Below are 12,978 nucleotides of genomic sequence, written 5' to 3'. Positions count from 1 at the left end.
TGAGGTGCCCAAGGTCACACGGGTAGGCAGGAGCAAAGCTGAGATTCGAACCCCGATCTTCTGACTCCTAAGTCCAGAGCGCTTTCGCTTGCCCCGCAGAGTCCTGGGCAGGTAGTTCCCCAGCGGGTGCCCTGGGCGGCTGTGTCCGGTTCACTGGGACGTGGTCTGGGTCTGGTTCTGGGCCGGGGGCCGCAGGGCCCGAGGCAGCGAGTGGTTGATAAAAAACTCCTGCAGGAAGCGGCGTCGCAGCCCCTCGGGCAGGTAGTAGTGAATGAAGTACATGAGCGCCAGGCCCCTGCCAGGGTAGTAGCGGCGGTGGGGCCGAGCGGCCAGCAGCGCGTCGGTGATGGCCTCCACCACGGGGCTCAGGTCGGGCACGGCCAGACGCAAGGTGCGCAGAAACTGGCCGTGCGTGTGCTCGATGTAGTCCTCTCCGTAGGCCTGCAGCAGCTCCCCGGGCAGGCTGGCCACAAGCAGCCGCTTCCGCTGCTCCCAGAGGCCGGGGTCCTCCATGGACGCTGCAGGAACCGCAGCAGGTGTTGGGGTGGACTCGCGCACCGACCTCCCCAACCAAGCCCAGAGCTGCCCCATCTGGAATCTCGTGGAGGGTGCTGGAAGGACCTCAAAAGGTCACCCAGCCAACCCTCTCCCCAGTACAGAGCCAAAGGAATATCCTCGAGGCCTGGACCCAGCAAGCAGTGAACTCATCCCATCTGGGACCTCTGTTTCCGGGTCTATGAAAAGGGGGAAGGGGTCCCCAGCCTCCGACAAGTTGACTCTACCTGCCTAGTCTCGGGTACCCTCCCAGACTCCACCCCCAGCGTATCTGTCCTGCCCTCCCCTTCGGGGAGTGGACTTGGCTAGCCTAGGCCCCGCCCTCAACCTCCCAGTCCCAGGATCTGCACCTGTCTTGAAGCATCCGGGCTGGATGACGCTGACCTTCACCCCCCAGGGGAGGAGTTCGCTGCGGAATGTGTCCATGAGCAAAGCCACCGCCGCCTTGGACGCCCCATAGGCAGCCAGGCAAGGATACGGCATGTCTCCTGGTGGGAAGGCACACGCGCACACCGTCCTGAGGTTCCGGCACATCTTCCTCTCCTCCCCTGTCAGCTCCGGGACCCCTGGGCTGAGCATGGCCGAAGCTGAGTTAGCCCTCCCGCCCAAGCCGCAGCCCCCAGCCCTGGTGACCCTCCCTCACCTGCTGGGCTGCCCACGGTGACAATGCGGCCCCGGGAGCGACGTAACAGTGGCAGCAGCCCTTTGGTCAGCTCCAGAGCCCCGAAGAAGTTGATCTCCATGCAGCTGCGGAAGGTGGCCACTGGGGACAGCTCCACGTCGGCCACTATGTCGTTGTAGCCCGCGTTGTTCACTAGTCCCCAGAGCCCTGGACCGTAGAAGAGAAGGTCGTGGCCAGCCCAGCTTCTGTTCCTGGGCTCTTGCCCTCCCCCACCTCACATCCTCCTGATCCCCAGCCCCAGCACTCAGCCTCTTCCCTTCCCGGCCTGGATGCTATCCCACCTTATCTTCTAGAGACACCACACACACTCGAGGGGGGAGGGGCGCGCGCACGCACACACGTGCACACACACACACACACACACCCCATTTTCTGGACCTTCTCACTCTATACTCTTGTTGATCATATCATCGCTCCTACTGACTCAATGATCATGTCTGCAGGTGACTTTCCAACTTCCTCCTGAGCTACACACACTAAGAGTGTCCCATAGGCATCTCCAACTAAACACTGTCCAAGAGGGAACTCTTATCTTCCCCTCAAACCCACTTCTCCTGTTTCACTATTAATCTTGCAGTCACCCAGGTTCATGACCCCCCAGTTCTCTCCTACTCCCTCTCCCTGACACTGCGTATCCAATCAATTGTCTGGTGCTGTCTAGTCCACCTCCTCAGCACCTCCGGAATCTGTCCCCTCTCTAGTCACACTACAACCATCCTAGTTCAGGTGGTCTTATAACCTCTCTCCTCACCTGGACTATTTGGTCCTAATTGGTCTCCCTGCTTTCCAGTCCAACCTCCATACAGCTACCAAATTAATATTCCTACAGCTTGAACCCATCTGACTATGTCACTCTATTGCTCAAGAATCTTCAATGACTCCATTGCCTCTAGGATCAGACACAAACTCCTTCATTTGGCAGTTAAAGTCCTTGACAGGCTAGCTCCAGCCCGTCTTTCCAGGGAGACAGTTTTGAAGTTTAAGAGCTGAAGGCTGCACTAAGGCTTTCTGAGCACCTTGTACATTACTCCCCTTCCTAGACTCTACAGTTTAGCCAAATTGGTCTATTTGCTCTTCCACTTCTTTCTTCCTTTCCTTTGCAGAGGCTACTTTCCCTGCCTGGAATGTTTTCCCTCTTTACCTCCAATTCTTGGAACCCAAAACTCCTTTCCAGACTGAGTTAAAGTCATTCAAGAGGCCTTCCCTGATTGCTTTAGTTGTGAGTGCCCCCTCCCCCAATCACTTTGCATTTATTTTGCAAATATCCTGCATTTACTTCCTCAGTGAACATACTGTACCCTCTCCCCACCAAGGAAAGGGTAAACTCTTTGAAGGTAGGGACAGTCTCACTGCATTTGAATCCCCATCACTGAGCACAAGTACCCAACACATAGTAGGTATTTCATGAATGCTGGTTGATTGATTGGTTCAATGTTCCCTGATTAAACTTCCTCCCCTGGTGACCCCACTCCTGATCCCTTCCTCTCCTCTGCCTGGCCTCCCCTCCCCCCATTTTCTTTTCTCCCAAGGTCACTAAAGAGGAAGACTGACCAGAGCTGGCGGTTTGGGCCTTGGCAAGCTCCAAGGCTCGGGTGATGTCCCCAGGTTTGGTCAGATCCATCTGCAATAGGGTCAGGCGGGAGGAGCAAGAGGCCCGAAGCTCCTGGGCCCCTCTGCCCTCCGGCTCCAATACCGTAGCCAGCACGGTGAAGCCCATGGCATCTAGCCTTTTGGCTGTCTCTTTTCCGAAGCCAGAGTCACAGCCTGTGGGGCAAGGAAGGAATTATTAGCTGAAGGAACAGAGCCAGCAGCCTCTGGCATTCTGGGTTTTGTATAGTGGTGTGGGACATATGCCTCCACCTTCCATTGGCCCCCATCCAAACCTTGCAGTAAATTCCATTCAGTAAAAGGCAGCATTTATATAACTCAGAGGTTTGCAAGGTACTTTACAAACATTTCAGTTGATCCTCACAATGATCCTGGGAGATAGGTGCTACTGTTACCCCCCCTTTTACAGCTAGGGAAACTGAGGCAGACAGCAGTGACATGACTTGCCCAGGGTCACACAGCTAGTAGGTGTCTGAGGCTGGACTTGAACTCAGGTCTTCCTGCCTTCAGATTCCACGTTTTATCCACTGAGCCTCACTGCTGTTGACTACAACAGCAGTCAAATTCCCACTACTACCAAAGTGAAATTCCCAAAGCACAGGTGTGACAATGTCAAGTCCCCTGCTTCGGTGACTCCTTAACCCCTTAGGTTCTCTGCTTGGCACTTAAAGGTGCGACATTCCTCCCCTTGGTCCTCCTTGCTGTTCTCAGTACATGGCATTCTAACTCCACCCTCCATGACTTGCATAAGTTATGGCCCCTTCCTGGAATGCCTTCTGTCCTCACCTGGATTTTACTTACGGCTCCCTTCCAGGGCCACTTTCCTGATACCCTTGGCTGCCCTGCTCTCCCTCACTTCCACCAAAATTTGTTTGGGTTTTTGTGTGTGTGTGTGTGTGTGTGTGTGTGTGTTGCACTTATTTATCTACGAACTTGTTGGCAGCTAGTGTTCCAGTGGATAGAATGCCAGACCTGGAATCAGGAAGACCTGAGTTAATATCACACTGTGTGACCTGCTCCCCACCAAAATAGAGTTTTCTTAACTAGTGGGCAGGTGCTGGCCCAGGGCTGGGTGGGAGTCAAATTACTTCACTAACAAAGACTTTTTTTGGGGGGGGGGTGTTATTTTATTCCCCAGGCCCCAGCATAGTATCTGGTACACTAGACACTTAATAAGGTGTTTTTGTTTAATCCAATAGCAAGTCAGAGCTGGAGAGGATCTTAGAGATCCTCTATCCCTTATGTTACAGATGTGAGTTACAAGGAGAGGAAAATGTCTGTGCTGGTGGTAGAACCTACTACATCTGACTGCCACCTCAGTGCTCTTATCTCTGAATAACACTGTCCCCAGGAAATGATGTCTTCCCACCAGAACCAGCCCAGTCACCCTTTCACTTCTTCCTGTATCCAAAGGAGATCTGGGCATTATGAATGCTTCATCCTTCACCTCATTAGCCAGAATCAGGGTATGATGGGCAGCAGAGAGGAAGAGATCTTGATGGGAGAAGGGAAGGCACTCACTAAAAAGTCAACAAGTGGTTGGCTGGACTCTTCCAAGCAACCCTGCTAACACCCTTCCCCTGGGGACCCTAGAGCCAAGGAAACACCTGGGACCACAACTCTGCCCTGTGCCACCCTCTGCTCTCTCCCTGCATCTCCTTCACCTTCTTGTCCATGGCCAGGGAAGTGGGAGACTTCAGGAGCCACAGTGCTGCCCCCAAACCACGGGGCCCTCCCTGGTAGCACTCTCCCTGTGGTTCCTGACCAAAGGCGCATCCACTCTTCTAGGTACCCATTATGTAGGCCTTCCACCCCTCTCCCCAAAAGAGCCCATTCTGGTCCCAAGAACAGGATGGTCAGGTATAAGATCCATGGTGCCCAGAGACAAAGCCTAGCCAAGCAGGGTAGGGCTGAGAGCGAACACCCAAGGGCCTCTGTATGCACTAGACAATTCAGCAACTCAACATACTTTCCTTTGTACCTCAATACACACACACACACACACACACACACACACTCCTCCTCCCCATCAAGTGCTAGACCCTACTTCAGACTCTTGTTACCTCTGGCCTGAACTTATGCAATTGCCCCCTAATTGGTCTTCCTGTCCTGATGTATTCACAACAAGCTGCCAAATTATTCTCCCATTGTTTTTTCTCCCCCAGCACCTAGGACAAGGCCTGGAACAAAGATGTTTAATAAAGGCTTGTTGAATCGTCCTAAAGCACGGTTCTACTCTTGGGTCACTCCTGCCCAAAACCTTTCTATGGTTCCCCACTCCCCACAGGATAAAGTATATCTCAGCTTTGCTTTTAAGCTCCCCCAGTCTGACTACAACCTACCTTTTCAGCCTTCTTGCTCACTATCCCACCTCGTGCATTCACCACCTCAGCCAGAGTTACTCTATTGGGGAGTCCTTGGTCCTCTTCCAAAACCATGGACAAAAACCTGGACCTGAATCTCCACTCTGCAAATGTGGGACCAGCCAGAGTGCCCCCCAGAGAAGGCACTTTTCAGAGCCTTAACTTCGTCTGAATATACGATGAGGTGGTTGAACCTGAGATGGTCTTTAAATTTCCCTCCCTATGGAAATTCTATGAATGAATTCTTTAGAGGCACCCAGTCTGTCCCTTCTCCCCACTCCCTGGCACTCCTTGGCCCCTCAGCCCCTAACGTCTCCTCCCCACCGGCGGAGGTGAGCGCATGGGTCTTGGTCCTGGTCTCTTTGGTTCCCTGCTCTGGTCCAGCTGGTCCCGGCTGAGTCCTAAGGGGCCTCTCCGGGCCGATGTCCAGCTCGGGATTTGGCCGGGATGGAGGAAGGGAGGGAGGGGAAAGAAGACGCAAGGACAGCCAGCAAGGAAGAGGAGGAAGGAGGGAGAAGAGGAGAGGGAAAAGAGAAGGGGGAAGGAGTGCGGATGGACATGGGGGGGGGCGGGGAGGGGGAGGGGGACACGCACTCTTTAGATCTGAGAAAGGAATGTGTCCCATTTTTGGAACTGGCCCAGAGAAGTTCTGGTTGGGAGGGGGTCCTGGGAAGGTGACCCACCCCTCCCCCTTTTCCCTTTTGGCTGGTCTGAAACCTTCCAGCCTTGACCCCGCTCCCGACTTGGCCCTCTCAGTCCCGCCCCACTCTGCCTCCCGCCACCCCAGTCTGGCCCCTCCTCCCGACCAGGCTCCGTCTGGCTCCCGGCCCCGCCCCCTCCCGTTACCTCGGGAGAACAAAGCCAGGCTGAGGGCTACCCAGAGCTTTGTCTGGGGCCCGGCTGGCGTGCGGGGCTGCCACCCCCACCCCCTGGGAACCTGCGGTCCTGCCGCGGTGGCCCCACTGTGTGTGTGTGTGTGTGTGTGCGCGCGCGCTCGTGGGTGAGGTTCACGTGGACCCGTCCCTGTATGGATCTGGGCACCCACGCCTCCGTCTGTCCACGCGCACGTGAAGGTGTGTTTGTTTGTCCATGTGTCCTGCTGTGTCCGGGTCTCAGTTCACATGTTGGCATGGTATTTGTGTCCATGGATGGCCGGGTTTGGGCGCATTTCTGGGCAAGTCTCCCCACATCCAGTCACATGTTGCAGGATGCCACTCTCTGCATATCTAGGCACATGTGTACACAGGAACATAGATTTTGAACTAGAGGCCCAGAGATCTAAGTAACTTACCCAAGGTCACACAGCTAGTAAGTAGCTGAGCTGAGATTCAAACCCAGGGCCACTGTGTGCCAATCCAGAGCTCTCTCCACAGCATTCTTCTGCTTCTGTGTATGCATGTGGGGCCATGTGTCTTTGTGCACACAAGCCTGAGTGTCCCCATCCATAGGCTTCTGCCCAGATATCCATGTAGGAGTGAACACGTGTGTGTCCATGTGTCTGGGAAAGGCTGCAGGCTGTCCAGGGGGAGAGGCAGGGGAACAAGGATGTGTATGGAACAGCTCCCCTCTGGAGAGATCATTCTTCCTTCCCTGGTAGTCAGTCCCTCTTACCCAAAGGGGGAAATCAGGCTAGAGGCCTTCCATGACCTCCCGGTTCATGACCTCATCCCTCAAACTGATGCCCTCTTCCCAACCCCTAACTCCTGGCCCATTTGGCTGAGAAAGGGGGCAGCAGGCACCTAATATGCCCTTGCCTGATGTTTGTGTGCCTGGCTGATTGGGGAATTGGGGAACTCCTGCCAGGTTGGGGAAGCTCTGGGCCCACTTTCACCTTTAGAATGGGGAGGAGCTACTTAGCTCAGGGGAGGTCTTTCTGGTCACTGATCTTCTCATTCAGGAGCTGGGGTAAGGGGAGATGTACATCCAGAGAATAATAGAATCAGAATTGTAGAGCAGGAAGGGAATCTTAGAACCAAATGAGAGCAGGGAGAAAGGACTTGTAGAAACATGCAGTCCATTTTGGTCATAGAAGATAACTGAGGTGCAGAGCAGGGATGCAGGATGTCAGCCTAGGGCAGCAGAGACTGCCCAGATGCTGTGCCAGGGAGGGGTCCTCCCACTCCTCCCACCACAGAGCTCAAGAATCCCCATCCCCAAGGCCTTCCCTTTCTCCCTGAAGCCTGCATTCCTTCTTCTTGGACTCCTATGAGCCTGGCCTGAATCTCTCCCTGCCTCTGATACTCACTATCTAGGAACCATGAAGACAGTCAGAAATTTGGAGATGCCCAGAGCCTTCTGGGGCAGCTAGGTGGCAAAGTAGATACAGCACTGGGCCTGGAGTTGGGAAGACTCATCTTCCTGAGTTCAAATCCAGCCCCAGATGCTTACTAGCTGAGTGACCCTGAGCAAGTCACCTAATCCTGTTTACCTCGGTTTCCTCATCTGTAAAATGAGCTGGAGAAGGAAATAGCAAACCACTCAAGTATCTTTGCCAAGAAAACCCCACATGGGATAATGACGAGTAGGACACAATTAAAAAATGACTCAACAACAACAAAGAGGCCTCTGAGTGCCTTGTTTCCCATTGACCTAAAAAGAAATTGTGTGGAAAGGATAGAAGGTAGAGTGCTCCATACTGTGTCCCCTGGTTGTGTAAGGGATCAGATGAGTTTCCAGATGCTCATGGCTTTCCCAGGTCTGCTGGGCCTTCTCTCTTAAGCCTTCTACGTCAATAGATCTTTCTTTGGACCACAAAGTCCTTGGTGTAAGGAATTCCCATTGGGAAAATCCCCTTTACTACTGCAGATCATCGACCACGCTCAAACTCTGAATCTGAAAGAGTTGTCTGGCACCCTGAGAAATTCCTGTGAGGAAGATATCTATTGTTATTCCCAAATGATGTCTAGAGCATCACCCTTATGTGGTCCAAGGTGGGTCTACTGACTCCATATCACATCAGCTCCAGGTTCTAAAGACAGGCATCTAAAGGTGAGATTGGTCACCCAGAGGGCTGAGTCCCCAAGAGGGGAAAGGGAGGTGGCAGGAAAACTGTATCATTCCCCCCACCCCATATAGCCTGGGGAATGTCTGAGCAGGGTAGAGAGGGGCCAGAGAAAGGGGGTCTGGTTTGGGAGTTGAGAGAGAGGTTCCCTCTCCAATGAGTCCTGAGCAAAGAAAAACAAATAGCAAAGGGGACCTGAGAAAAACAGCAAACTTCTCAAGTATGCTGCCAGTCCCTGAGGTAGGGTCTCTATCCAGGAGGCTCTCAAAGTAGGATTGGGGCAACTGTGAAAGACTCAGCTACCCTGACAAAGACAATTCCAAAGGACCCATGGTGAAAAAAACGCTATCCATCTCCAGAGAGAGAACTGATGAACCCTGAATACAGATTGAATGCATACTTCTTTTCATTATCTTCCCTTTCATTGGTTTCTTTTGTTTGTGTTTTCTTTTGCAACATGGCTAATATGGAAATATGTTTTGCATGACCTCATATGTATAACTGAAATCAAATTGCTTACCTTCTTAAGAGGGGGAAGGGGTGGGAAAGAGAATTTGGAACTCCAAGGTTTTTAAATGATTATTAAAACATTTTATACGTAATTGGAGAATATCTAATGAAATAATAAAAATATTTTTTGAAAAAGTAGGATGCAGGATTGGTGCTAGAGATCCCATAGGAATGGACCCCAAGGAAGACGGTAAGTGGGCATCAGTTGAGCTCAGTACACAGATACTCACCCCTCAGGGCTAGATCACTAGAAGCAGGCAGCCCACACTGATCTTACTGGGAACCCTAGCTAGGCCAGAGTTTCTGGAGGTCAACATCTCTGCCTAAACGCATAGGACTGCCTCAGTTCACCAAGTCCTTCCAAGTGTGCAGACTCTTCCTCCTTAGTGCTCCTTATGTCTCATGCACCTCCCTCCTGCTACAGGCCAGAAGAGGAGGTAGAAGGGACATCAGAAATCTTTCCTAAGTCCCTTTACTACATCCTCAACAAGCAGTCAGCCCCTCTACTTAAATGTCTCCCTTGATAAACTCACTACTTAACAAGGCACCCTTTTAGGACTGCTCTAATCCTTAGGACCTAGACTCCTTCCCAGCACCCCTACGTCCAACCTCCTTTTGCCCCAAATCTATCCCAGAGCACACTCTCCTTCAGTTCCATTCAATTAACAAACATTTATTAAGTGCCCACTATGTACAAAGGTACAATGCTCGGTGCTGAGGATGCAAAGACAAATTAATAATGACCCTTGCTCTCAGGAAGCTGACATTCTATCCTCAGGACTCTGCTCAAAATTTTTCAATGGCTCCCCACTGCCCAAAAGATAAAGTCCAAATCTCTTTGCCTGGCTTTTAGAGCTCTCCACATTCTGTGCCTTTTCAACCTTATTGCATATTTCTACCCTCCTAAAATCCTCAGCCACAACCCAATCTCCTAACTGCATATTTCCAGGATCATAAGATTTATGGACAGAATAGATCTTAGAAATCATCCATTGCGCTGTGGCCATACAACGGATCATTCAAGAAAGTGATGTCCAGGGAGCATTAATTTGAACCCACCTCTGACTCTAAGTATAATGCTCTTTCCACTACACAGCGTGGCTCCCTTCTTCCCCTCACAACGGACCAAGTGTCCCCTGCCCCACTCAGGACTGAATCACTGGAGAGGGTACTCATGAGGCAAAGAAGGGCAGCTGGCAGATCAGGAAGCACCTGAAGTGGAGAAGCAGCCTCCTTGCCCTGGGGGTCTGAGGCCACCTGGAGAAACTCCCTCCTTTATCATCTACTCCACCCCCCCATCCTAGCTAAGGAGACTGGATGGGGTGGGGCACTGCGAGCTGGTTCTCCATGGTCCTCCTTACCACCTTGGGCACCGGGAGCCAGTGCCAGTCTGGCAGGAAGAGGAAAAGTCCCTTTGGGCCCTCTCCCCTCCCCCCCCCTTCGGTGTCAACCCTCACTCCCTTTTCTGTTGATAGATTTATTCCCATCTCCAAACAAAGGAAGCTTAGCCCAGCGCAGAGTCTAGGAGGCACCTGAGCCCCCTGCTCAACCTCTTGCTGGGGCCTTTGCCCAGTCTTGGCCATAGACACTGCCCGAGACTGCCCCGGGGTTGACATAAAATTCTTGCTTCTCCTACACAAATCCCTGAGCCATTTCTCCTCACTACTCCTCAGCCCTCACCCATAAGGTGTCACAGACACAACCAAGAACTTTGCCGCTGTCCTCCCAGCTGCCCTCCCTCCTTTCAAGTCTGGGCACCAGCAGCCTTAGATCTCAAGTCAGAGAACCTGGGTTTGAATCCCACCTTCTACCAAAAAACTCAGGTCATCCTGAGCAAGTAATTTCATTTCCGCATCTGTGATGCTTTGAATCCTATGAGCCACTGTCAGATCTGAAAGCTCAGAGAAGGGAAGAGAGGTCTGTCCCAGGACATCACTAATTCTTCTGCTTCCCCCACCTTGGATTTGCCCTCTACTTCCCCCTCCCACTTCACTTCCTAAGAAGTCTGAGCATTTCGTAGAGCAGGAGAAACAGCACCCAAGCCTGTCCCATGGTGTAAACACCACAAAAAGTGTCTTTGGCAGTCGGGGGGGGGGGTGGTCAGAGGGTGTTAGCCCGAGCTCATACCCCATGTGCCAGGCAGGAGTTACCTCAGGCCGAGTCCTCCTCACTCCCTCACTTGAGTCTAGCCATACACTGGTCCCTTCTCTCTCTCTCTTCCCATAGGTCAATGAATGAAGGGGTTGGACAAGCTGACTTCCAAGAGTCAACCAGCTCTACCATTCTATGTGCTAAGGTTCCTTCCAGCTCTAACCCCTTCCAGCCGTCCCAGCTTGACTGGAAGAGTCTCAGTGCTGGGCAATATCTAACAGACTCATGCCACTCCAAAAATGCCAGGAGATGGATAAGTGATAAGAAGTCCCTCATGTGAGCTCATACTATATTCAAGTAGCAGAAACCATAGAGGACAACTCCTTATTTTACAGACGAGGAAACTGAATCCCAGTGAAGGGAAGTGAGGTGCTGAAGATTACACAAAGGTGGTAAACAGCAAAGTGCTGACTCCAATTCCAATAGCATTTCCACTAACTTAGTTCCCCTAGTTTCCTTCATTTCTGTCAGCCTGTGAGCAAGAACGGTGCCATAAAACCATCTTCTGATTCAGAGAGCACCCCACCACCATCACCATTCTTCTTGATCATGGGCACCACCAAATGAAGAGGCGTCACTGGTCCCGTGCCCTACCAAGACCTTGAGTGTTGGGACTGCCTCCTTTCTGGAACTGAATCCAGACCCTTCCTCCAAAATCCACCCCACCCAAATCAGAGCAGAAAGCTTGGCATAAGGCACCTACCATGTCTCAGCATCCCACCACCGGACAACAGGCTTTCTAACCAAAGCACCTCAATCACCGCAAGTAGGGGTTTTATTCAAAGAGATCCAAAGGTACTGAGTGGAGTAGCATCTCTTCGCTCCAGGGACAGGGGCAGAGTAGTTTTGGTCACCTCTGGTGAGCTGTACCCACTGGTCTAGGGGAAGCATTAGGATCATACTCTTTAGACCTGAAAAGGACCTCTGAGTCATCTCTATTTTAACCTTCTTACCTTACAAATGAAGAAATTGAGGCACGAACAGGTGTCGTACCTAACCCAAGTTCACACCTACTAAAGTAACAAAGTTCAGGATTAGAACCCAGGTCTTTTGACTCCAAATTTCCAAGACACGACACTGTCTCCCGCCCCCCTTACCTCCCCCCCCCCCCACCAAGTAGTTAGTTGTTTCCCGTCCTTTCTCAGGCCCCTCCGGGGACGTAGCCACTTGGCCACTGCCTGGTCCAGTGGGGAGGGGGAGGACACCCAGTGCCCCAGAGTGCCACACCCACTCGTCCACCTCTCACTCACCAGTGATGAAGACCACCTTCCCTGCCACGGGCAGCCTGGGCCGCCGAGCCAGTCGGGACAACACCAGCCAGCCCGCACCGGCGACCACGGCCACCCCGGGCAGCGTGGGCAGCAGGCGGCGACACAGCCAGTCCAGCAGGGCTAGCAGTGCCAGGGCCCCGAGCAGCGCGCGGCTCAGGCGCAGGTCGGAGCGGAGCATCTGGAGCAGCGCTCGGCCGGCCACCAGGAGCCACGCACAGCCATAGGGCCAGCGCTCCATGGCCCGGGGGCGGGTCGGGTCCGAGCTGCAGCGCGGAGGGACAGAAGAGAAAGGGAGCGAGTGCACGAGGGAGAGACGGAGGGAGAGGAAGGGAAGGAGGGAGGGAGGACCACGGGCCGGAGGGGTCCAGCCAGGCTGCAGGACGCACTCCCTCTCTCTCTCAACTCGCCCTCGCCCGCTCCCCCAGAGCTTTATAAAGGACAGAGGGGGCGGGGCCGAGAGGCGGAGCGGCCCGGGCCACCCGACCCCCTACCCGGGCGGCCGCGGACACCCGGGGCCGCGAGCCCGAATCCCCTCCCCCCCCAGCCCCCCGCGGGCTGGCCGAGCCCGGGCAGGTGCCCCCCTCCCCTTCCCCTGCCTCCCCTCCCCTCCCAGCCTCCGAGCTGGTGGCCGAGCCCGCCCCCGGCCCTGCGCCCCAGCCCGCCCGCCCGGCCGCCTCCCTCCCGCTCCCAGCCGGCCCCGCCCCCGCCCGCAGGGCTCGGCTCGGCTTTCGAAGAAGCCGGAACAAAGTTGACTGGAGGAGTTAGCTGCCCCACCGAGCCCAACCCGGCCTTGCCCGGCTCAGCCCGGCCCGAGCTGTTGGGCCGCCACTTCCCCGA

At 53.7% G+C, this 12,978-nt stretch overlaps 1 protein-coding gene across 1 annotated transcript; it reads right to left on the bottom strand.

Moving 5' to 3' along the window:
• Positions 1-150: 150 nt before the first annotated feature.
• On the bottom strand, positions 151-12,379 carry HSD11B2 (hydroxysteroid 11-beta dehydrogenase 2). Its single transcript, XM_036752645.1, has 5 exons — positions 12,121-12,379; positions 2,789-3,001; positions 1,199-1,384; positions 906-1,043; positions 151-518 (listed from the first exon to the last, which is right to left on the bottom strand). The coding sequence occupies exons 1-5, from the start codon at positions 12,377-12,379 to the stop codon at positions 151-153; spliced, it is 1,164 nt and encodes a 387-aa protein (XP_036608540.1).
• Positions 12,380-12,978: the final 599 nt, after the last annotated feature.

This window comes from Trichosurus vulpecula, chromosome 3, assembly GCF_011100635.1.
Source record: "Trichosurus vulpecula isolate mTriVul1 chromosome 3, mTriVul1.pri, whole genome shotgun sequence".
NCBI classification, from domain to species: Eukaryota; Metazoa; Chordata; class Mammalia; order Diprotodontia; family Phalangeridae; genus Trichosurus; species Trichosurus vulpecula.
This window is presented reverse-complemented; position numbering and strand designations above follow the sequence as displayed.